The sequence below is a fragment of the Abramis brama genome (genome assembly GCF_963993115.1).
Source record: "Abramis brama genome assembly, chromosome: 17".
Taxonomy (NCBI): Eukaryota; Metazoa; Chordata; class Actinopteri; order Cypriniformes; family Leuciscidae; genus Abramis; species Abramis brama.
In genome coordinates, this window is record NC_139979.1 from 11,747,968 (window position 1) to 11,772,369 (window position 24,402).

Consider the following 24,402-nt stretch of genomic DNA (forward strand, 5'->3'; position numbering starts at 1 on the left):
CTAACCTATGATTACTTATTTAAAACAAACTACTTGTTTAGTGCAGATTTATTAGAGCAAGAAGTCACTTTTTAATGTCTAGTTTCATGCCTTAAATTATCTTCTGTGGGTTTATTGGATGCTCATTTATAAGTAACTTTTATTTGATTAGTTTATTCATCTGCATACATTTCCTTGTGTAACTGCACTTTAAAGGCACAATATGTAGCTTTTTTGCTTTAAAAATAGCAAAAATCACTATATCTATGTTATATATATTTTTTTAGTTGTGTACTTGCATTATCCCGACTGTTTCCAACAACTTTCAAACCACGAGAAATTTGTAATTTAATTCGAGAAACGTCCCGTTTCTTTATTTCCGTTTTGTCGCCGCCAATCCGCGTTGTCCCTGGTTTCCACTCGTGCTGCCATGGCAACCAGAGCTATGAACCAGAGCCATCTGATAGTAACCAAGGCGACTGACGCGGACAACTTTGTAGTTCGCAATGTCTATTTGCACGCTGTTGTTGTTTCGTTCAAACATTATGGACCATGGCAAGCAGACTTTGGATAAAAAAAGAACTAAAACGAGAATCAATATCAGCGCGGTGTTTTCGAGATGCCTAGAGCTCCCACAGACAGAATATAAACGAGAGCTCCACGTCCGAGACTTCGACCGCTCCTACATGTACTTTATTAAACAGGTGAGCACATTTACATAAAACTAATCAATGTTTTATAGTTCAACAATGATAAAATGTTATTTATATTTAGATGTTGATCTAGTTTACTGCTAGTCTCATACAGACAGACTAACACATACATTTCAACACATTCAAATGCAGTTTAGTGTGCTAATGTAATGTTAGACCAAGTGAAACAGTGCTGCGTTACCTCACAAGTTTAATTTGTCTAATAAACTGACCTGTGAGTAGTAATTCTGCGTGTAGTTCGGTAGAATGAAATGTCCATATTCCTTTTATATCCGCGGGACTCGCGTCGCGTTTGGAGCTGATAGCTGTCTCTTAGCAATCCCAAACTGCTTCATATCACAGTCATGATAAAAACATCGATGTATTCAGTCATCCATAAACATTATTAGATCGGTCGGCTTGACGTTGACGACAAGATCCATAATTCTTAGCAAATGTTGCGTCATCAATCTACGCCTTTGTTATTGTAAATAGGTTAGCGACCCCTAGTGGCGGAAAATGCCATACTGTGCCTTTAAAGTAAAAATTAAATAAATATATAAAATTGGCATATATATATATATATATATATATATATATATATATATATATATATATATATATATATATATATATATATATATATCCTTATATGCTTATAGAAGCATGTTTCTTTGTGTGGCTCATCCATTGGGTGGCAGAGATGTGCTCTAAGTGCATGCTATCGAGATTAAAAGGATAGTTCTTTGGTTTAATTAATTTTTTTAGTCTATTCCTTGCACACATCATTTGAATGTAGAAGGCTTGGATTATGGAAGCGTATATTGTTGTGTGGTTTTTATTTATAATCTTGACAGCCACTGGTGCTCGCTCTTCACTGTGAAAATGCTTATTTTTCTGTTCCACAGACGAATACATCTAAACATTTAGCAAAATTCTTCATGTCTACAGCGGACATGAGCGACGTGGAGGGGAAAAAAACAATAGAACACAATATAAGTGCGTGGTGCGACACAATAAATCCCTGACGGTAAACTGTCTGTGACCCTACGCAATAACCAGCAGAAATGTATACTCTGTTAGGTTATGGAGTATCAGAGTTGATGCTTATATAAGTATGTACTAAACTGTTGAAAGCACTTGAGGCTGGAAATGGTTTGGTTTCTATTGATAAAATTTGCAGATCAAAGCACCACTTCAGCATCCATGAAGGGGAAATGGAATTGTGTTCTCGGTCTGTTCTTTACGTTACAGCCCACAGTGAGTCATGCTGAGAGACTTTGTGGGGTATTTCAGTTGAAAAGCCCTTCAAGGCCCACTTTCTCGGAAAGCTTTGAAATGCTAACAGCCTCCTCTGCAAGCACTTAATTGACCACCATCATTTGATGCTCTCATCAATGTTTTTCGATGCCTGGTGTGAGACAGCATGAGGTTGCTGCACTGAGAAGTGGACAGGCCACTGGCTTTAAATGTTGGTTTTAATGCCAGAAAGCTACATTAAAGACTTTTGAAAGGGCCATGCTTATTCGCATAAGTATAAATGAGTCAAACGTTTCCATCATGCAAATAAAAAAAAAGTTTAACAGCAGGCAGCCCGTGAATTGTTAAAAGAATTAGTATTTTCTACAGCTTGTTAAAGGAGCAACCTTTTCCTCTGTCTCCATGAAATCAAAACTGAAATGGAAATTGCAGTATTTGTTATAAACTAATAATCTGTGCTCATCATTATTTTTAAAAACAAAAAAGTGCATTCGTAATCTTTAATCTACTCCCTCTTGCAACATCTCTTCTCTGATGACGTGTTTACTGGTGTGAGGGCGGGGCAACCTGTCCAATAGCATCACACCAATAGCAAACGTCAACCATCCAATCAATTCTCCATGGACAAAATCAAGTCCCGCCATACATTTTTTTTCTTGTTAGAGAAGCCTTTTAACTCGGATATATGTCACAACAGGGAAGAAAAAACTTCTGTTAATGACTTTAAAACATTTTACACATGACATCAGTAATATTTAAAATTAAAATATTATTAAAATCGTGTACATATAACATGACCACGCAGCATTCACAATCTCCATAACCACATTATTTTTTTCACTCATGAAATAAATTGATTTGCGTGTGTGGTTTATCATTGATCGGTGAATTCGCAGGTGAAATCTAGTCATATTCAGCAGGAATTCATGAGATCTGGAATTTCATGTTTCAGGGCGAAAGATTTGTTCAAGCATGGTGTTGACCAACAGAAAGATGCTTGTTTTGAAATTAGGTGACTTTTGTCCCAGCTAACAATTTTTGGTTTCTAGAAGATTAGTTCCCACAACGTTCTCTTTTTGAGGTTTGTTTTTGATTAGCCAGGAAAGTTATCTGCAATAATATCAGCATGCCTTTAACATTGTATAGCATCTCATCTTGATGGGTAAACAACCACACGTCACCATGGAAACTGAACAGAGCCGCGTTTAATGGAAGTTCTTACTGGGTATGATTTTTACCATATTCTCCTCAGATAAATTATAGGGACCCACTTTTTTTTTTCTTTTTTTTTTTACTTAGCCTAGACTAGAGCATGACTGACATTATACAATGTTTGTAATATTTATATGTATTTATTTTTGTTTTACCATGTGTGTGACAGTTGACAGTCAAAAAATATATAAATATAGTGAAATTGAGGACGCTCTTAAACTGACTTTTTTGGGGAGTGACAATCTGATATTACCTTCAGTTATTGTTTTTGATTTGGCACTTTCAATGGACATGTTAAGCATCAGTTGCATGTAGGCTATTACGTGCAAGAATGTGAGTTGTTTAAAATCCACACTGCCTCTCTGATTTAGCCCACAGCTTGTCAAAAATGAATCTCATAAGGACACTGAAGGGGTTGAGCGCAATATTGAGCAGTGTGATCCTCCTGATCAATTTAGATGACATGCTGTGTCTCTTGTCATTACTCTGCCTCGTGATGCTCAGTGTGTAAACAGTGTTGCTCTCTGATCCGCTGTTTATGCCGTTATGTAACAGACACTCCAAACCACAATCACAAGGAACCGGAGAAGCACATAAATGACATTTGCTGACCATAATGATGGTGTTCGCTATTCAGACCATTTACTCATCTGTGTCTGCTGGCTGGTTGAGACTCCAGTGTCCATTATCCCTACTGTGGCACAAGGTATACAGTACTGCAAACACCATTGCTTTAAGTGTTTGTGTACTGTTTTCCAAAATAACAGGTGCACTGATTCTGCTCTTACTGTGTTGGAATTTAGACAGAGCAGAGGTACTGCATATATCGAAAGCCACAGTGAACAGACAGAACCCCTATTTTCAATTATGCTTCAAAACGAATCAGCTTGACAATGAACAGATAGACAATGAAATGTTTAGTTTGACCTCCTGTGGCTGACAAACAACATTTTCTGCAGATCAACATCTTTCACAGTTTCAGGTCCTGTTTTATTACCCTGTTTGTGAAAAGTGCAGAAATCATAGAGAGTTTGAGAGGATTGAGTTCCTTGATTTCCATAAATATGGCTATTTGTTTAATTCCATTGACAAATAGACAAATAATTTATTATTATTATTATTTTTCACTAATGGTAAAACATATTGTTCAGCAAAGCCTAATTAATGTCATTAACATATAAACTATCACCAGTCAAAGTCCAAATCCTTTACTTGAGAATGGCGAGCGGCAATAATTGCTTAAAGGGGATCTATTATGCCCCCTTTTACAAGATGTAAAATAAGTCTCTGATGTCCTCAGAGTTTGTATGTAAAGTTTCAGCTCAAAATACCTAACAGATCATTTTTATAGCATGTTAAAGGGATAGTTCACCCAAAAATGAAAATTAGCCCATGATTTACTCACCCTCAAGTCATCCAGGTGTATATGACATTCTTCTTTTAGACGAATACAATCAAAATGTCATGGCTCTTCCAAGCTTTATAATGGCCGTGAATCATTATTTCTGTTTTGAAGTCCATAAAAGTGCATCTATCCATCATAAAAGTGGTCCACACAGCCCCGGGGTGGTAATAAAGACCTTATGAAGCAAAGCGATGCGTATGTGAAAAATATCCATATTTAAAACTTTATAAAGTAAAATAACTAGCTTCCGGCCAAACGAACATACGGATTCCACTTAAGTCTAATGCGCAACTTATGCGAGTAATGCGACATACTGCTGATATTTACACTATGCCATGACGCACTACGCTACTTCTGACGTAAGTGGAATCCGTATGTTTGTTTGGCTGGAAGCTAGTTATTTTACTTTATAAAGTTTGAAATATGGATATGTTTCTTAGACAAACACATCGCTTCACTTCAGAAGGCCTTTATTAACCCCCCGGGGTTGTGTGGAGCACTTTTATGATGGATAGATGGACTTAAAAACAGAAACGTCCATTCACTGCCATAATAAAGCTTGGAAGAGCCAGGACATTTTTTTTATATAACTCAGATTGTATTCGTCTGAAAGACGAATCATATGCCATGTCATATACACCTAGGATGTCTTGAGGGTGAGTAAATCATGGGCTAATTTTCATTTTTGGGTGAACTATCCCTTTAAAATTGCTTTAAAACTGTTTTTATGTGTGTCCCTTTAAATGGAAATGAGCTGGTGCTCCTGGCCCCCTTTCAAGAAGAGGGCGGAGCTTCAAGAGCTCATGGAACAACAAAACAGGACAATCTCTTGCACTGAAAATGTCAAAAGTTGTCAGTAGTGGTGTTCAGCCTCGAACCAGAGTCAGACAATAATGCCTCCTGAGCCAGAGAATATATTCTGCATGAAGACAGAACAGGTATAGTTTTAGCCTGTTGTAGCAGACCCCGTCTGAATGATGGCCAAAACTTTACTGATGAGTTTTATGAAGTTTATTGTATATCACACAAAAGATGAAGCATCTGTTTTCACCTGCAGAAAATCACCGTAAGAGCTGAATAAAACACCGTACAAGAAGTGCGCATTAAAGTCTTACCCATAAACTCTCTCTCCCTTGCATTATCATCAACATACACAGCGAATTACACAAAACAACTCGTTACAACTAACAGTAAACAAATATATACAGACCTTATGCCTTTTCGAGGGGTGCTCAATAAACTGGTAAACTATAACTCAGATGAACTGTAATAAAGTATGTTACTACTGTTACCAGTATGGCTCCGGAGACTATAAGCTGGATCACCAACAGTTGGTACTGACCGTGTACTACTCACTCATGGCGGGTCTATGCTAATACGGCAGAGTCCGTCAGCAGTCGTGGGCGGGGCCTGTACAAAGTGACATCACTTTGCCCAGAATCTGCGAACGGCTTGTTCTGAGACACTGCTTATGATTTATGGGGATTAATTAAAAGGAGTGGTTGGATTTTTATCCATATAGGGTGGTTGTTTACACCAAAGTCCCTGTCAAGGAAAATCTGTTCACTCTGCGGCCATATTTGCAACGCCTCCGGGCAGCTATTTCAGACATCTAAGACCAAGTCCTATCTATTTGAATGGGGGAATCCTGAAATCTCAAAAACTGCTTGCCGAACTCACAACTAAATAACATATTTCAAACAGCAACAAAATCTGACATGAACTGTCCCATAAATGTTGTTTCTTATGCTCAAATAGCATTAGAAAAGGCTTACTTTTCAGGCTAGACCAGCCAATGCGCATGTGCAGCAGTCCTAAGCGCGAGTCTCAAGTTTCTATGGGAACCAGAGCTTCTAACGGCAGCTGCAGTGGCGTAATGACTTTACCAATCAGCGATTGGCTCTTAAGGCGGGACGTATTCCGCCATATTGCGTGTTGCAGTTTCTCCCATTCACAAGTAATAGAGTGAACCGTATTTGGTTTACACACACTGCCAACACACATTTATGTTCAAATACTGTGTAAAAGTAAATTTTGCATAATAGGTAATCTTTACATTTCCAAATATCTACAGTTCTCAGACTCTCTGCCACGAGGGAAAGTGCGTACGCCTGCTCAGACCCTGACATGGTGCCAAGCACTTTTCCACATCAAATGCCTTTTTTTTTGGCGTGGATTTTAGCGTACACACACTCGAAGGCTCCAGCTACTTTATTCAAAGCACTTATCCAATATATTGCAAAATGGGGTCTATAGGTTGTTTGCTGAATGTAATTATGTAAAAGTGCTTGAGTCTCCAACCTTTACAAGTACCTGTGGAAAAACAGCTTTTTTGGGGCTTTTGTGTTATATTTTTACCAAACAAAATTTTAATCTTTAAAACAGCATAAAGGGTGGCAGGCTTATCATTCAATATATGAGATGATGAATGTATATTTTAGATAATAAGGCACACTCAAAATGTGGGAAGTGAAAATTGTTGAGATAAAGGTTATTTTTCCCAACACCCATGCAATCTACAGAAAAATGTTAATAGGCTACTTAAGCTTTCACACTGACAGTTCAGATAATTGGTGACGTCTAATTTCCATGCATTCATAAAAAAAAATTATTCATGAGGAAATATGCAACAGTTTTGCAAAAGTACATACAGGTTCTGCAGAAAAGTAATACTCACTGCTAATACATAAACGCATTCCTGACTGGAAAAAGTTTGTTTATAACAGCTCAAGAAACTAAACTCTCCTTTTACAGCAAAGCTGACATTTAGAATAAGACGCTAATATCACAAAATCAATTGTTAGATGTGGATTTGAAAAAGGTCAAAAAACAGCCATTCTGCACTAATAGCAATGAAATGCAAGGATTGTTGCAATAAATACTTCATAACAAATAACTAAGAAGAAATTATCTAAGAGACCCTCAGTGATATACTCAGAATATGTCTAAACACTGTACACTTCATAGTCAAAGGTTATCAAACACCTTCACTAGCACAAAATTACACATTATCAAGCACCATGAAATGAACAATGTGTCAAGAGTTTATGTAACAGTGTATTTTAACAGCGATCCTAAGGAAAGTATTCTGTCATCCATGCAAAACTTTCCTGCAAACCTTAGGATGAAATTTTGGTCCATTCTCTGTATCCAACACTTTTCTTTCTCCATATATCTTTATCCTCAGATTTAATGAAATCCTTTTATTATGGAGTGGAAAAAGACTTCTGTACATTTTCATTGTTCTGTGAAAAGTGAGCATTTTTGTCTCTTTAAATGAAAATTTTTTCCATCTTACAGCTTATTTTGTTGTTTGAGAAACTGAATTTGTGTATTCAGTACATCGTTATTATGCAATAATAATGTATTTCAATAACAAGATCCCACAAATCCCAGGGAAACGCATTCACTTTTATTTAAAAATCCAATTAAGGGAATCCACTTTGATGGCTCATACACCACTAATAATTGCAGATTTCCTATTGACCATTCCAAGGCCACATTTTTTTATGTTTTTTCCACTGCATGATTAGACTCTTGATGGTCCAAATGATCTCATTTCCTCACTTAGCATTTAGCAGATTATTTTAGCAAACGAACCAGCATTTTGCCTTTCTGTATATAAGCTTGTCGCCAACTTTTTTTAACCTCAGAGGAGTTTAAAACTCAGTGGTGGAGATCTGGGTGACCTCAGACTGCAGGTCTTTCTGTGTCCTTGGTTGCGTACCAGGAAGCATCTGGTCCAGGTCTAGTCATGCGGGCTGCTTCACTGAATCAGACTTGCCGCACACTGAGATGGGCTCTCTCGTGGCGCTACGAGCTCTGGAAAAGCTGCTGTGCTTCATGCGGGAACGAAAGGGCACGCATAATTCTCTGAAGCACCTCTTGAAGTTTTCATCCAGGAATGCGTACAAGACCGGGTTGAGGCTGCTGTTCATGTAGCCAAGAGCAATACACAGGTGCCAGCAGGTGACAACGACCAGATTCTTGCTGTTGATCTCCACCACAGTCCTGACGATGATGAAGATATGGATAGGGGTCCAGCAGATGATGAAGGCTGCCACCACCACCAATACCATGCGGGTGATACGCCGGAGGTTCCTGTCCTTCTCTTTGGAGCCGGACAACAAGCGCACACTCTTAAGGCGAAAGATCATCAGGCCGTAACAGATGGTGATGACCAAGACGGGAACCACAAAGGCAAAAATGAAAACACAGATCTTGGTCACAGTATCCCAATACTGCGGATTTGAGCCTGGGAATTTCAACATGCAGACCGTTTTGGCTGAGGGGAATATGTCTGTAAAAAAAAAGATAAGATTATTTGTTAATTGTTAAGTAATTTCTTAATGGAATTTACTGATCCGTTGTTTTGTAATTCCCTAACTATTCATTTTTTATTTAGTATATGCAAGCTATATTATTACGCCAGGTGACGACAAGTGACTCCCTGTGTCAGAATATGCCTACTTCCCTACTATATAAGGAATAGGCAAAAAGATTATAAAGTGCATATCTGATAGATGCTTTACTATCCCATGAGGCCTCTCAGAGGAGCTGTGAATGGCAGTGAAGCAATGCGACGCAGGCAGGTCACATGATTTTGACAACATGAATAGTTTGTTCATACTTCTACCCATATTCATTCTATAGTAATACTGTTTTAACGGCCGCAAAGTATGTTTCAAACCAAATATAGAACCTAACAGTTTGCAATTTCGGTGCATCAGTTAAGTGAGTCATTGAATTCAATCAACCGATTATTTAATAACACTGATTTCTTCAGAACCCGAAACAAGCAACTGTCTTTATGAGCAAACGTTGAATCATTCATTCAACTGATTTGTATTATAAGAATGATTCATCCACAGTGAAACTGTGTATTGCTCAGAGAGCGTTAACTAATTCAGAATGGTTTTGTTAAACACGATTTTGTTAGCAGAGCAAACTAAATTAAAATATTTACTCAAAATTAACATCTAGTTTATTGTGCTATAAAATCAAATACTTCTGTATTTTCCCCCATTCACTTTGTCCTCACCTTTATTTGTCACTGTAACGGCCATAACCATGACTGGGATGCCGATAGCAGAGGAGAGAATCCATATGCAGATGTTGATGATCTTTGCTTTGACAGGCGTGCGGAAGTCCAGGGCTCTCACTGGATGGCACACGGCAATGTAACGGTCCACACTCATCATCGTCAATGTGAAAATACTGGTAAACATGTTGTAGTAGTCAATAGCCATGACCACTTTGCACAACAGCTCACCGAATGGCCAGGTGCCCATGAGGTATTTGGCACTCTGGAAGGGCAGAGTACTGGTGGCTAATGCATCGGCCAAAGCCAGATTAAAGATGTAAATGTTGGTAGCTGTCTTCATCTTTGTGTACCTGTTGAAGAAAAAACAGAAAAAGTCAGCCTGAGAGAATCAGCTACACAAGCACTTCATAGTTTTTGAATGACGATCAGCTGCACCTGCGTTTGCAATGACGATATGAACATTCAAGAATACAGATGCAGACGAATGATGAATTGGATGCGCTGATTGTACATGATTTGAGGCTCTTCTCACTTTTGCCCTTTTCATTATAAATATGAGATGATTAGCATGAGCACATATTTCCATTCGTGGTTCATCATCTTTTAACACCCTTCTAAACTGTATTCAACGTTTATTCCAATAATTAAAATGTTAACATTAAAATAACTTATTATAATATATATATATATATATATATATATATATATATATATATATATATATATATATATATATATGAAGAGTTCAGATGCAAAAGCCTCTAAGTGCCATCTGAAATTTTCTTCTAGAATGATCATTTTTTATCAAGCTCGTATATATTTAAGTTCAGTAATTTCACTTAAATGGCAATGAAATTACCTATTAGTTGTCATTTAAGTGAAATTACTGAACTTAAATATACAAGCTTGATAAAAATGATAATTCTAGAAGAAAATTTCAGATGGCACTTAAGAGGCCTTTGCATCTGAACTCTTCATATATATATATATATATATATATATATATATATATATATATATATATATATATATATATATATATATATATATATAATTATTATTATTATAGGCTATAATGGCTAAACAGCTATGTATATGGAGAAATAGTGAAAAGGTGTAGTTACAATATCTACCAGCAGGGGCTAACAACATGCTTTCATTAAATTAAGGTGTCTCGATATACAATAATCAGCTCATAATTTTCTCTGTATTTTTTAAATTAATAATGGGCTGATGAATGATAGGGTTGCCTATAAAATGATGCAAATAGTTACTTAAGAAAAGATCAATGCCAAAGGCAAAAATTGTAATCCACTGATTATCCTCTCTTTGAGATTTGTCTGGAGCCCACACAGTGATCTCTTTTGAGGACTTAACATTTGAAGTCTCACAGCGCTGAAGAGAGAATACAGCACATCCATTAGTGACACTACAGTTTATTCCTCTCTTTGTACATGGCTACACGTGTAGTGAGATGAATAAATCCATTATTATAAGTTCCATTAAGATAGAGGTGAGGAGCAGGATTAGCGCTTAAAACCGTTAAGAGCAACGATGGCAGAAGGGACAAAGCTTTTACTGAAGTGTGCCCGCTTCCACCTCAAAGTCCTGTACCTCCGGCCTGAGGGCAGCAGGCAAAAGTGGCTGTGGAGGGGATGATCTGGGTCTCTGCTGACAGTCCGGGCCATGCGTGTGATGGCTTTATTGTTTTGGTGGACGAGGTCTATAATAGGCAGGCTGATGATTTTGGATGCAATGTAGGTGACCTTGGTGAGTTTATTTCTATTGGTGATGGATAGCATAACAGGGGGAGCAGTAAAGAAGGATGGGTTGGATGATGCTGGTGTATAACAGTAAGAGATGTTTAGGGGTGACACAGAGGGCACGGAGCTTGCGGAGAATGTGAAGTTTCTGCTGGGAACGTTTATGAATATTGATAACATGTTGCTCAAAGGTAAGTTTATTGTCCAGTGTGAGTCCGAGGTATTTGAAGTGACTGACACGTTCAACTATTTTGTTGTAAATGATAGTAGGTGCCAGGTCCGGGGTGTGGGCTTGGGTGTGGATGAGTAGCTCCTTAGTCTTGTCTACATTCAGCTCCAGGAAGTTGTCGGAGCACCACTTAGTAAAGTGGGTGACAGACTGATGGCAGTGGTGGTTCTAGACCACAGTAACTGGGGGGGCCAGGCAGGGGCCACTTGTGTTTTTAGGGGGCACACTTTTAACATTCATCTTAACCTATTTTCAGTATTATTTCAAGTCATTTTTCACCATGTCATGCATGACTGCAATCTCTAGAAAAAGCTAATAAATTATATTAGCTAAGCTAATAAAACAATTTCAATTCAAATTAATGTTTCATTATGTTTAATTGTAGTGTGATATAATGATCAATAATAACACATTTTTAGCATCTAAGCACATCTAGGCACTTTTTTACACCTGGGGTGGGCGATATGGCAATAATATCATATCAAGATTTTTTTTCAGGAAAATCACGATTTTATCACGATTCTTTTTTCATGTTGGTTTTACTATTTTGCAAGTGACTGAGCATTACAGCCAAACTAATGTCCCTATTTTAAAAACAAAGCCTTATAGGTAACAAAATATAAAATAAAAAAGAATGGCAGACATTTAGGCCAAAGTGGCGAAGATAAAAAATCTTTGTCATTATTTTCTTTGTTATTAAAAATTATGAACAGAGATACATATTACACATACACAACTTAATATACAAATGGAATAAACAGTGCTTTATTTTTTCAGCTATAGGTGTATTTAACAGTAGAATTGAAGAAAGTAATTAAATAAACAAATATGAAAATAAAACACAACAGACTTAAAGTTCTCAGTCAAGAGCAGTGAATGATTTCCTCTGTGTGTTTTGTTGTTTTATTAACATTAAAGGGATAGTTCTCCCCCAAAAAAGTCATAATTTACTTTCTTAAGTTGTTTTAAACCCGAATAAGTTTCTTTCTTCTGTTGAAAATAAACGTTATTTGAAAGAATGTGAGTAACCAAACAGTTGATGTACTACGGAGCCCCTAAAGGGACGTGGTTGGTGGAATTTTTTTTAGGTTGGGAGATTTTTTTTTTTTTTTTATCTTTTGCGTTCCCCCGAGAAACTTTGCGTTCCCACGCAAAACTTTTGCGTTCCCACGCAAAACCTGTTTTGAGCTCGGACAGACACTTCCTGTTGAAATGTCCCGCTGGCAGTGTTTCAGAGCTCCGTACGTTAATGGATCGTTTCATAGTGTTTGAACTTGGACTCAAATATAAAGAAATGCGGTCAGTGCTTATAAGGAGTTCAGTGAAGTTGGCAATATTCACATAGGCTATTCGAACTTCCCTATTCTTGAGCTAAACGTTGTTAAAACACAAACAACACCTATTTACAATCACAGTAACCTAGACAACGAGCTACAACCCGATTCTCATCAAAACAAGCTTTATAGGCTAAATTGATCTCTATGAGCAAGCGGCTGAGAGACTAGTTCAAAGGGACCGTCTGCAAAGTGCAATATAACCCAAAAACGACTACAGCATCAACTCACAGTCAAATAGTCATTAACTTCAATGTTACAAACTGTAGTGCCACCCAATTCAGTTTACACATCAATGGTGACCCACTGGTCATACTACACTACTTTTGCACATTTTATATTATGAAAAAATTCAATAACTTCACTGTAACACACCAAATTTAGTTCACACATGACACATCACTGCTCTAATGTTGCAACAGTTAGTTAGGGAAGTAATTGCACATAAAAGGTAGGTAAGTAATAATAATAAGTAGGCCTATTCTTTACACAAATGATATTGGTACTGTAGGCTACGCAGCTTTTGCATTATATTTGCTTACTGAATTTGATGGCATTACACTGTACACTGTATGTAAGCCTACACTTCACACAGTGTGAAGTTATTTAATATTTATTTCTAAAAAGGGTGAAGTTATTGCTTTTATTTCATAATAAATAATCATAAAAATTCTGCATTTTTTAAATGTAGGCCTAGTATAACCAGCAGGAGAGCAGTGATGTGTGAACTGAATTTGGTGACAATTCTGCACATTTTATATTATTAAACATATTCAGTAGCTTCACTGTGACACACTGTACTGACAGTCCTACAGTGTGTCACAGTGAAGCACAGTGAAGCTATTGAATATGTTTAATAATAGGCTATAAAATGTGCAGAAGGGTTTTGAGATTTGCACTTTACAGACGGCCCCTTATTTGGACTTGTCTCTCATTCGTCTGGTTAGAGAAATTAATATTAGCCTATAAAGCTCATCTTGATGAGAATTGGGTTGTAGCTCGTTGTCTAGGTTACTGTGATTGTAAATAGGTGTTGTTTGTGTTTTAACAACGTTTAGCTCAAGAATAGGGAAGTTCGAATAGCCTATGTGAATATTGCCAACTTCATTGAACTCCTTTTAAGCACTGACCGCATTTCTTTATATTTGAGTCCAAGTTCAAACACTATGAAACGATCCATTAACGTACGGAGCTCTGAAACACTGCCAGCGGGACATTACAACAGGAAGTGTCTGTCCGTGTCTGTCCGAGAACCGAGCTCAGTTTTGCGTGGGAACGCAAATATCTTTGCGAGGGAACGCAAAAGTTTTGCGTGGGAACGCAAATATCTTTGCGAGGGAACGCGAAAGTTTTGCGTGGGAACGCAAATAACTTTGCGAGGGAACGCAAAAGTTTTGCGTGGGAATGCAAAGTTTTGCGTGGGAACGCAAAAGATTTTAAAAAATATATATAATCTTCCATCCTAAAAAAAATTCCACCACCACGTCCCTTTAGGGGCTCCGTAATGTACCCCTGTGACTTCCATAGTATATTTTTTTCCTACTATGTATGGAAGTCAATGGGGACCAGCAACTGTTTGGTTTTGGGTGAACTATCTCTTTAAGGACAAGCGGCAGCATGTTTATTATTAGGGCTACTGTCTCTTTAAGAACTGCACGCGACGCGTCTAATATACACGCATATGACAAGCAGATTTTAATTAATTTTCTCTGTTTGCTTTCACTTTAGACATAACCAACTTTGTTTATGTAAACATTGTCTGTATTTGACAGTATTAGCGCAATATAAGACTCAAAAGATAACTTAGTCCAGTAACAGGCTTTTAGTGCATGTGCGCGTCGAGTGTACGCGCTCAGTAAAGCGCATGTTTGAACAGCGCATCAGCAGCGAATGACATGTTTAACTGGCAAGGCTTTAAAACACATGCAAATAATGAACTTTTGTGAACTGCAGTGTCCCGTTCCTCTGCGTTAACATTTGATGTGAATATACGTCGTGCTGCAGTGTAGCCTATAGATGAAGGCGCCGCAACTGATAAAATGCGCAGTTGTTTGGTGTGATTTTACGATTCCAAATTTAGGGGGGTCAGAGGGGGGGCCAAGCTTGTTGACATTTAAAAATGGCTTTTTGGTGCAGTGTGAGAAATAATGGATTAAAATGAGGGGGAAACTTTGATGTAGATGCAATCTAAAATGCATTCATATCAAGTTCTCCTTCTGCATTTGAAACTTCAGGGGGAATTATTAATGAGTTCTTTTCACACCAGACTTCCTATTGTACAGCTTCATCCTTCCAGGCTGTAGTGTCTGATACACTATAATACTCTCTTCTGCTATATTGTTTTTAATGTCTCCTCAAAGGTAGGCAATCCAGAGATTCCGAATATGATTAGTCCATTCAGACTTTCCCTCCTAGGCAATGGCTTTGCACTCTTGAATATAAGTGCTGTGAATAGATAGAAAGATCTGAACCACTCGCTTGCCAAGGGCTCTATTTATATTCAAAATCTTTTTGGTTCCCTTCCATTTTCTTTTCTAAATCTAGCTGTAAAATGCATGTTCAATTTAATAGTTTAGTTTAAATGTATCAATGCAATCTAACAAACACAACACCTTTAGCTGAATTTCCTAGGTAAAAAAAAAAAAAAAATTCTGTTCTATTCTGTTAATTTCCTTACAGCGTTCTAATGCTTATTTCATATTTGGAATGCCTGAAAGGTATTATAAATAGAATACTTTATGTGTTCATTTAAAAGAACTCTGATTAGTTCTTTATAGCTGTGTGAAATTGTTTTACTGTAAACTTGGGGTTAAGGAATTTGGGGTTCTTCAGATAAAGAAAATTTTGCAGAACCTATAGGCTTGCCAGGTGGTGATCTGAAATGTTGCCTGGAGTATCTTTTTATTTTACAGTGATAAAACCAGGATTTACAAACATGACATCATAACTCTGATAAGAAATGTAGTTTTCATTTTATTGCAGAACATTTTAATATCTATACACTTAATATATAAGACACTTCAAGAAGAATTGTGATTCATTTTTAGTTTAATGAAGCCTTTTGTGCGAAATAGATTTATATATATATATAAATATAAAAGAAACCCACCCTGGCTTTGTGGTCAAAACCTCAATAAAAGGGAACTCTCCACCCTCAGATGAGCACATTACAAAAATCTTACTCCTCAGCTTTGTCTTTCATCTTCTCCCACTTGATCAGATTGCAGTCAAAACTCCCATGTCCAACACATTCTCTGTAGGCTACATGCTATATATTTACTGGGTTCAAATAGGTGACGCTATTTATCTTTCTCTTTAGACTTTGTGCACTTATTGTACAGAAAAGCAGCAAAGTTTGGGCTAAGATGGTCATTTAGCTATTAATGGCAAGTGGTAAATTAAATAATTAATGATTATCCCAGCTGCAGAGACTTTTGAAGTAGGCCTAGGCTACAAAGGATATTCATTGAATAAACTACTTGTCTTACCTGACCACACCGTACATAACCAGGATATTTCCAAACAGTCCCACCACGCATATGACTGAGTACAGCGCGGTGATGCACACAGCGATAGCGACCTCACTGCTGCCTCTCACCGCCTTCGGCTCGCTGCCCTTGCTCCAGTTGGACAGAAGTCCCGCTGGTTCCTCCATAAAGCTCGAGTTGTGGAGAATTAAAGGATTCTGCTCGAGAACATCATTAACCGTTACTGTTGGAGGCTCCATTATGCGCTTCCCTTGTATAATACCAAACGTCTTCTAATGTGACTCAAAAACGGGAATCTTAAACGTATATCGTTAATCTAAAAGGTATAGAAAGATATAGAACAGCAGATACAAGGACATCAACTCCACTGGTCACTTTACGCAGCTCTCCTTTTCTCTTCTCCTCTGCTCGGGAGCGCGCACTCGACTTCCAACTGCGCGTGCTGCTGTACATGCGCTCGTACTTTCTCCCGAACTACAAACCATGTGCATAGTGGAACACACTGAAAATCTGCGCCCACACACAAAAGTGACACTCGACATACTGTAAACATGCACTGTAGCTATGCTATTTACTATTATTTGTTATATGTTTCCATTTCACTCTCTTAGAAAAAAAGGTTAAATTTGGGTTCTTACCCATAGGGTTCTTGACTCAATTGTATACACATATATACATGCATAAATACCCTTTATGTCAAACAGGTTCTATAAGGATACATATCTTCAATGAATGCATAATGCTTTCATATTTAACATCATTTAAATGTTTCTAGTGATAAAGTATATTTACACGTGTTCAATTCATAACTTTTAATCAAAATCTAAATAATTAATTAAAATTTATTAAAACTAAATTTATAAATTTAGTCTATATTTTTCTTCTATAAGCATGTTGTTCAGTTAAAGAGAGAAATACAATTTTGTGGAAATCCGTGCCACATAAAGGCTAAAATTTGGGGGGCTTATAAGTTCTTGGCCTTGCTGCTTTGAGGTGACACATTTGTCAAGATTGTGATTTTGTCGAGCACTGCTCTTGGCTTCGTTTCATGAATAACAGGGCACCATCTGGAGGCTTTGTATTTAAGTCAAGCTGTTCCAGCATGTTGTTTTGGTACCTCTTAAGACATTATTGAGTTCATTCAGCTTGCCAGAATTCTACATGTACTTTTATGTTAATTCAACTCATTCTACATCAATGCATAATACATGTCTTATTCCTCATAATAAGTGACTTACATTTACATGTGCTAGGAGGTATAATTATTAAGTTTGACCCTCAGGGTAAATTTGCAATTAGCACACATTTTGATAATGGAATCCTGTTCAACTGATTACACGATCAGTTAAATCAAAAAAGATTCTTCACCATTCTGTGGCTTCTAATCGCAGCGGTTATGCGGAAATTAAATTATATAACAGAGAATCAATTTCAAGCACTTGACAATATCCTCCCTGCATGGCTCTGGCTCTCTACTGTTACAACATTGTGCTTTTTATCCAAAATTTATGATTAGCGATGTTAAAAGTTACCTTTTGTATACGCTTTGTATCACTCAGGAAACAGGATGATTTCTCTGGAGCCTGTTAAAAGAACAGATCAAACAAACAGAGATAAACAAAATAACAGAGTGCTGTTTTTATAATGAAATGTTATGCAACGCTTTCACACAGTACAGAAATCTTCCATGATTTAAAAAGACTAAATGTGCTAGAAGATTTATTTTGAGTGAATTATCTAGTTTTCTAGTGCCATGAGCATGTCCTAATGAGAGTGAAATTACATTTGACTTGCATGACATTAGTATAAATGAATGAATCTGTGTAATGGATGTTAGGCAGTGAATTTCAGAGCAATCACAAGCTTACATCTGTTTTGCTTCATATACCATTTTAGCTGGCCAGTAGACATTTAAACTGAGAAAGCATATGTTGTTACAGATGGCTCGATAAATATGACTTGATGAGAGAGATTGGATCATTAACTTGCATAGACCACTCCAGTTCTTCCCAGACAAAATATTTCTGGAAGTTCTCAGTACACAGCCATTATTTTTTACTCCTTTTTTATGATTTAACAGTTACCAGTTCTGCCTGTATGTGTGAATTATGTCGGGTTTGTCCGAGACCAGATGCTAAGCTTGGCCACTAACAGATTGAAGTCTGCTTTAGCCTGACAGGTCCAAGAGCCAGATGCACACATTAAACCATCTGATCTTTAGCCAAACCGGCTATTTAGTTGTGACTGAACTGACCATATGCCATTTAGAGAAAAATATGACGGAATATTGGCAAAATAAAATCCTGAGCCTTATTATATTTTTAAAAATTGTATCTAAAATTGTCGACGAGAGAATGAGAAATGTTTCTTGATCTTCTGACTGACGATGTGATTTTAATATCTAGCCACAAAAATGTAAGCCTTGCCAAGAAAAAAAAGATCACAGTGTGTCACCAAGATGAGTGTGAACAAAACAGTCAAAATGTAAAAGTTTAATTTCCAATATAACACTGTCTCTTACTTTAAGTTTTAATAAATATAAGTAACCACTAGATCAAATAGTACATACAGAACAAAACAATTATATAATTAACATAACAATCATTGCCAATGTTGACACATGAATTAAAATAATGCATGTATGCAAATCTGAGGGAAATGTTTAATGCAGGTTCTCAACTAATTTGTAATTGCAGCTATTGCTTTGAATGCTTACATGTCATTTCAAGTGCCTTTGGATCAGCACTTGATAATAATAATCTGATTATTTATTCTTTCTTTAAAATTCAGGCCTCATTAAAGCTATTTACATTTGGAGTGGATACAGGATATCAAGCATAATGGATTTCATTTACCCATGTAGTAATATCTGCTGTTAAATGTAGGTATATTTTTTTTTAGGTGTGGTTAAACGGATCATGTAATGCTGAAATATTACATATTGGATTGTTATGAAGCCTCAGTTCGCCCAAGAATCAGTGCATGATAAGATGGCTGGTTTGCTTAATTATCATTAATGTGCAGGACAGAACAGCCACGAATTCCATTAGCATCTAATCAGTGTTTCTGCCTCTTGTCATCAGCAGAACTGATGAATTCAAGCCAGTGGGAGTCTAGAGTGAAACATTTCTGCTGTTTACTGGGGATGTTCATTTAAATAAAAAATTAAATAAAAAACTTTATACGTTTTTTTTTTTTTTTTTTTTTTTTTACCAAAAAAATAACACCTGTCTAACTGTTCCTTTCTTCAGTGTTTTTTCCTCCGAGAACAACATCCTTGGCTAAAAGGCATATTGTCTGTTGTAGCATTCTATTCACTATTATAGTTTACAAAGCTGCAATGCATGTCAAAATAATACGCAACCCATTTTCCCCTCTCCACTCTGTCCATTACAAGTTTTTGTTTTGTTATTGTCTCTTTCAAATTGATTTTCCTTGGAAAATTATATATTGTAAGCAAGTGAAACAGTGTGTAAAAGTTTGATGGGTCTTTTTTTTTTTTTTTTTTTTTGAGGGGCTGGTGGATTAGATCACGGGTGACTGGTAGATTAGATTGATGAGAGTAGCCAGCGGAGCCTTCTGCCCACATATTGGAACAGATCTTCTGACAGCCATCAACACTTTGAGACTGAGAAATCTGTCTATCACCTCTCATTTTCATCCAGATCTGACCATCCAGACTATGATGAGCTTCTGCTGTAGAAATACACTCACTCTGCCTTGTCTTTCAAATGATTTAGATCAGTAATGTATACACAATACTTATGGAATATATAATATCTTTGTCTTCCAACCACACACTACCATGAGATTTTTAATAGCTCCAAGCTCCTCTCTAACTGTGCTTGCATTTCATTGTAACATCCGTTGTGAGCTATTGCATTTCTGATAAATGCATATTGACCATCTACTATATGTTTGTAATTTTAAATTTGTAATAACTAAATTTGTTTCTAGTAATAAAGTATATTTACTAGCAGTTTAATTCAAACAAATTTAATTTAAAAATATTACAAATATATTATATGAATATAAAAATATTAATATATTAAAAAATGTATTAAAACAAAATCCATTAAATCAATTATCACTTTATTTCAATAGTCCAATTTAGGCATGCCAATAAGTAACTTTGCAATTACATGTCAACTAACTCCCATTAAAGGAGTAGTTCACTTTAAAATGAAAATTCTGTCATCATATACTCACCCTCATGTTGTTTCAAACCTGTATGAATTTCTTTCTTCTGCTGAACACAAAGGAAGATTTTTAGAAGAATATCAGTAACCAGGCAGTTTTGGGTCCCATTGACTTCCATAGTAGGAAAAAAATATACTATGGAAGTCAATGGGACCCAAAAACTGTCTGGTTACTGATATTCTTCTAAAAATCTTCCTTTGTGTTCAGCAGAAGAAAGAAATTCATACAGGTTTGAAACAACATGAGGGTGAGTATATGATGACAGAATTTTCATTTTAAAGTGAACTACTCCTTTAATTTGCAACTTCATGTCAACTAACTCGACTGTTAGTTAGGGGTATACTGTTGTAGAATAAGTTTATATGTAGTTGCAAAGTTACTTATAGTCAGTAGAATGCCTAAAGTGGACCATCAAAATAAAGTGTTTACTTTAACCTCTTTAAAGGTTATATATGAAGGAAGCACCTGTAGTGCAAACAATGCAAACAACCTAAATAAGTGGAACTCTGTGTCACTTTAGCACTACAGCTGCAAATTTCCAAACAGTTCCTAAAATTGTTATCAAAAAAACTGAATGGTTCACTGTCTTTGAGTGTAACAGCAACTGTATATTGTTCTATTGTAATATATCTCGGTTCTAGCAATATACATTTCAGAAAGCATTCTTGGCTCTGACATATTTCTCTATTCAGGGAGAATTTGGGGGAGGGGGGAGTCAACTCATGACCAACATCCTAGAATCCTCACCATAGTGCTTTTCTTTGTTTGTATCTTTTGCACTTGTTTGCAATACAATCGTGAATCATCTTCGCAACCGTCTTCTACAGGTCATAAAATTTTGCCTTTGTAAATACATGTTGATGCTGCTGTAATACAGTTAATGCAATGACAGTTGAAAAGACGCCCATAGAGTCTGCCTGGCAACTCATTCAACAGAGATGTGAGATGTGCGTCTAGGGTAACTGGCTAAATTGTGTTTCTTTCGAGAGCAACTTAGTTCAATTATTTGGATCCTTAAAAAGCACTCTGGTTTGTTTTGAATTTCACAGCGTCACCTCTCTCCTGCCAGACTCGAGTATATGCCTTCACAGTCAAACTCTGACAATTTATTACAATTATTTATAAAAAAAAATAATTAAATCCCTTAAATGATTTTGAGTAACACAAATGTATGTATCTTCGATTTTAGATGCGTCTAGGGAAAAATAGGTTTCAATATTTTATAAAGATGAGTGGGCACTAAGAGCAATCATCAACCTCCTAAAGTCATGATGGCTGAAGTCTAATGGAACACATTAGATGTTTGATAGAATGAGTCTCAGTCCTTTGATACCTCTGCAAAAAAAATGATCCAAGAGGTCCTAATGGATTCTCTCAGTAAAATGTAGTTGTCATGGGAACAGCTGACTCACTTCATCCTCAGCAAGGGGGCTAGAGTTCTACAGCTAATTGGTTGTATGTGTGCTATATACAGATTTTGTGGACATATTTTTATTTATTTTTTTAGTTTGTTTATTTAAATATTCTGTAACATTTTTTTCCAAATCCAGAGGACATAACCTATCACGTGCTGGCTGGAGCAATCGTTAACTAAGGGTATGTTTAAGACGAATTATGTAACGTTAGGCCTACTAAAAATAGAAACGTTTTTTCTTTTAATTTTTGCATACAGACGGCAACTTTGTCAAAACAATCCCCATTCACACAGATCCACGAAAATGACTAAGACGCTAACGTTAGCTGTATTCTGATCACTTTGTAAAAAAAAAAAAAAAAAAAAAAAAACCCTACAGACTGAACACATAATATGCATGATTCTTCACCATTTTCACAAATGTGTGTATTTTGTTGTTTACATTGAGACGATAACGGTATCGTTTTCAAAAACTTGCACTTTGAACCTTTTCAAAAGTTTGTGTTTTCAGGCCCCCAAAATGCCATTGCGTGTAAATTTACGGCCAAAACGCATACTAAGTTTTCTATTTTTAGTTGAAAACGTTGTTGTGTAAACGGCCTCTAAGATGATGACAGTTTCGTTTGTTTGAAAAAAGATAGCACAAGTTAGCGGTGTGATGACACGAGACATGAAAGTAGCGCCGGTTTCATTTAAGCGGACTGATATACAGCTTTGTCATAGACGATGGCGAAAATGAGGAAATATCAAAAAGCTGGACTACGCTGACCAATCAGAATCAAGTATTCCAGAGCTGTGTAATAAATTAAAATAATAAACATAACTCTAAAAACACGTATGGGGAAAACAAGTAATTGTCGTGAGGTGATCCTGACTAAGAAATGTCAATTTGGCTTCTTTATCTTACCGTGATGTGTTATTGTGTTCATTTGCATTTTAACCTCCTGATGCTTACAGCAATACCCATGGCTATCTAAAAATCTAAGCATCAAAATGACAAGAGGGGCTCTCTTACCTGCAGGGTATCCAATTATCTGCTCAAGCCTGAGAGAAATAACTTGTGCCTTCTAGAGAAACTGAACACTGCACAGCGCTGGCATAGTTATCCACTGCTTCATGCCATCCTCTCAGTGGCATTTCCTTTTTACCAAAGGAAATACTGTCAGAAGCGGAACATCCATTAACAGCATTTAAATCAATTCGCTTCTAATGAGGGGGCACCCTGGTAAACTGAGTAATGAAACTTGAGTGAAGATTCAGGGCTAAAAGGGACAATTTCACACAGAGTTACTCATCTCATTTCAAACGTAGTGCACTGAGGATAGCAGAGACCAGGGTACTTATTAAACCCAAAATATAGTGACAGGGGCATCATTAGCTTGGCTAGAAGTGCATCAGAAGGAAATGACCATGAATAATGACACACAGGGCAGACTCTGACATGCCAGTGAAACAAATTTCCCACAAGTATAGAGGAAAAATGGCTCTCATTCAAACTCTAGGGGTACTCATTTATCAAAGTCATAGGGTACAGCAATAATTTAGTTCTATTATAAAATAATAAACATTTATTTTTAGTTTTACAAATATAGCATGTTTTAGGAATAATGTGAAAAACTGAACTGAGACTATGGATTGCATTGTTTACTTATATTTAATTTACATATGTTAACTATATGGTATAGCCAAATTGGACAATTTAACTATCTGGTGCTCTTTGGTCATTTTTTACCAAAACTTTTTTACATTTTGTGTGATTTTTTTACTTAATCGGAATGGTACGAAACTTGGTAAACTTGGCACTTGCTATGTGATCACACACACAAACAAAAAGATTAATGGATATGATTCAAAAAGGTTAAATGGTCCTGAAAAAAAGTCTCCACTAGACTCCTTTGACTCGCGGTCAAAAACAACCGCATTGGAAATGAATGGGAAACAAAAAAAATTCGTACTGTGCCCAAACAAAATCTTACTGAAAGCTAATTTCTTTTGAGATATCAAGCTCAAATTTGGAACACAACTTGTTTAGATTTATGGCTATGAATTTCTTGCAATTTTAGATTAAAACATATTTTGGAAAATATATATCATATAAAAATTGAAAATAGTATTTGATCTGGTGTGTCCTGTATGTATTTTGGGGAATTTGACAGCATGATGTGGAGCTGGCTGTGGTGCTTTACTAAACGCTTTTGGCTGTAATGGTAAATCACTCAGCATTGCAGTTAGGGATCTTATTTAGTTTTTGTTTGTGTTCAGGAGTGAAAGTATGGGTGTTGTCTACATGTGTGGTATTTCCTGCTTTCACAGGGCTGGCAGGTTGACAAGCATTCAGTCACACCTGAATGGAAAGAAACCAAGCATATTTGATGAGCTTTG

The 24,402-nt window shown here is 36.6% G+C and overlaps 1 protein-coding gene across 1 annotated transcript; it reads right to left on the minus strand.

The window, feature by feature from the left end:
• Nucleotides 1-5,544: 5,544 nt before the first annotated feature.
• Nucleotides 5,545-16,865, minus strand: oprd1b (opioid receptor, delta 1b). Its single transcript, XM_084089935.1, has 3 exons — nucleotides 16,407-16,865; nucleotides 9,590-9,942; nucleotides 5,545-8,848 (listed from the first exon to the last, which is right to left on the minus strand). Exons 1-3 carry the CDS (start codon nucleotides 16,643-16,645, stop codon nucleotides 8,301-8,303), a joined length of 1,140 nt encoding a protein of 379 aa, XP_083946061.1. The 5' UTR covers nucleotides 16,646-16,865; the 3' UTR covers nucleotides 5,545-8,300.
• Between the last annotated feature and the right edge of the window lie 7,537 nt (nucleotides 16,866-24,402).

Coding starts and splice junctions, on each gene's coding strand:
- oprd1b (XM_084089935.1), bottom strand. CDS start 16,645: ATGGAGCCTCCAACAGTAACGGTTAATGATGTTCTCGAGCAGAATCCT. Junction 9,943..16,406: donor GTTATGTACGGTGTGGTCAG/GTAAGACAAGTA, acceptor TTTCTTCAACAG/GTACACAAAGATGAAGACAG. Junction 8,849..9,589: donor CGTTACAGTGACAAATAAAG/GTGAGGACAAAG, acceptor TTTTTTTTACAG/ACATATTCCCCTCAGCCAAA.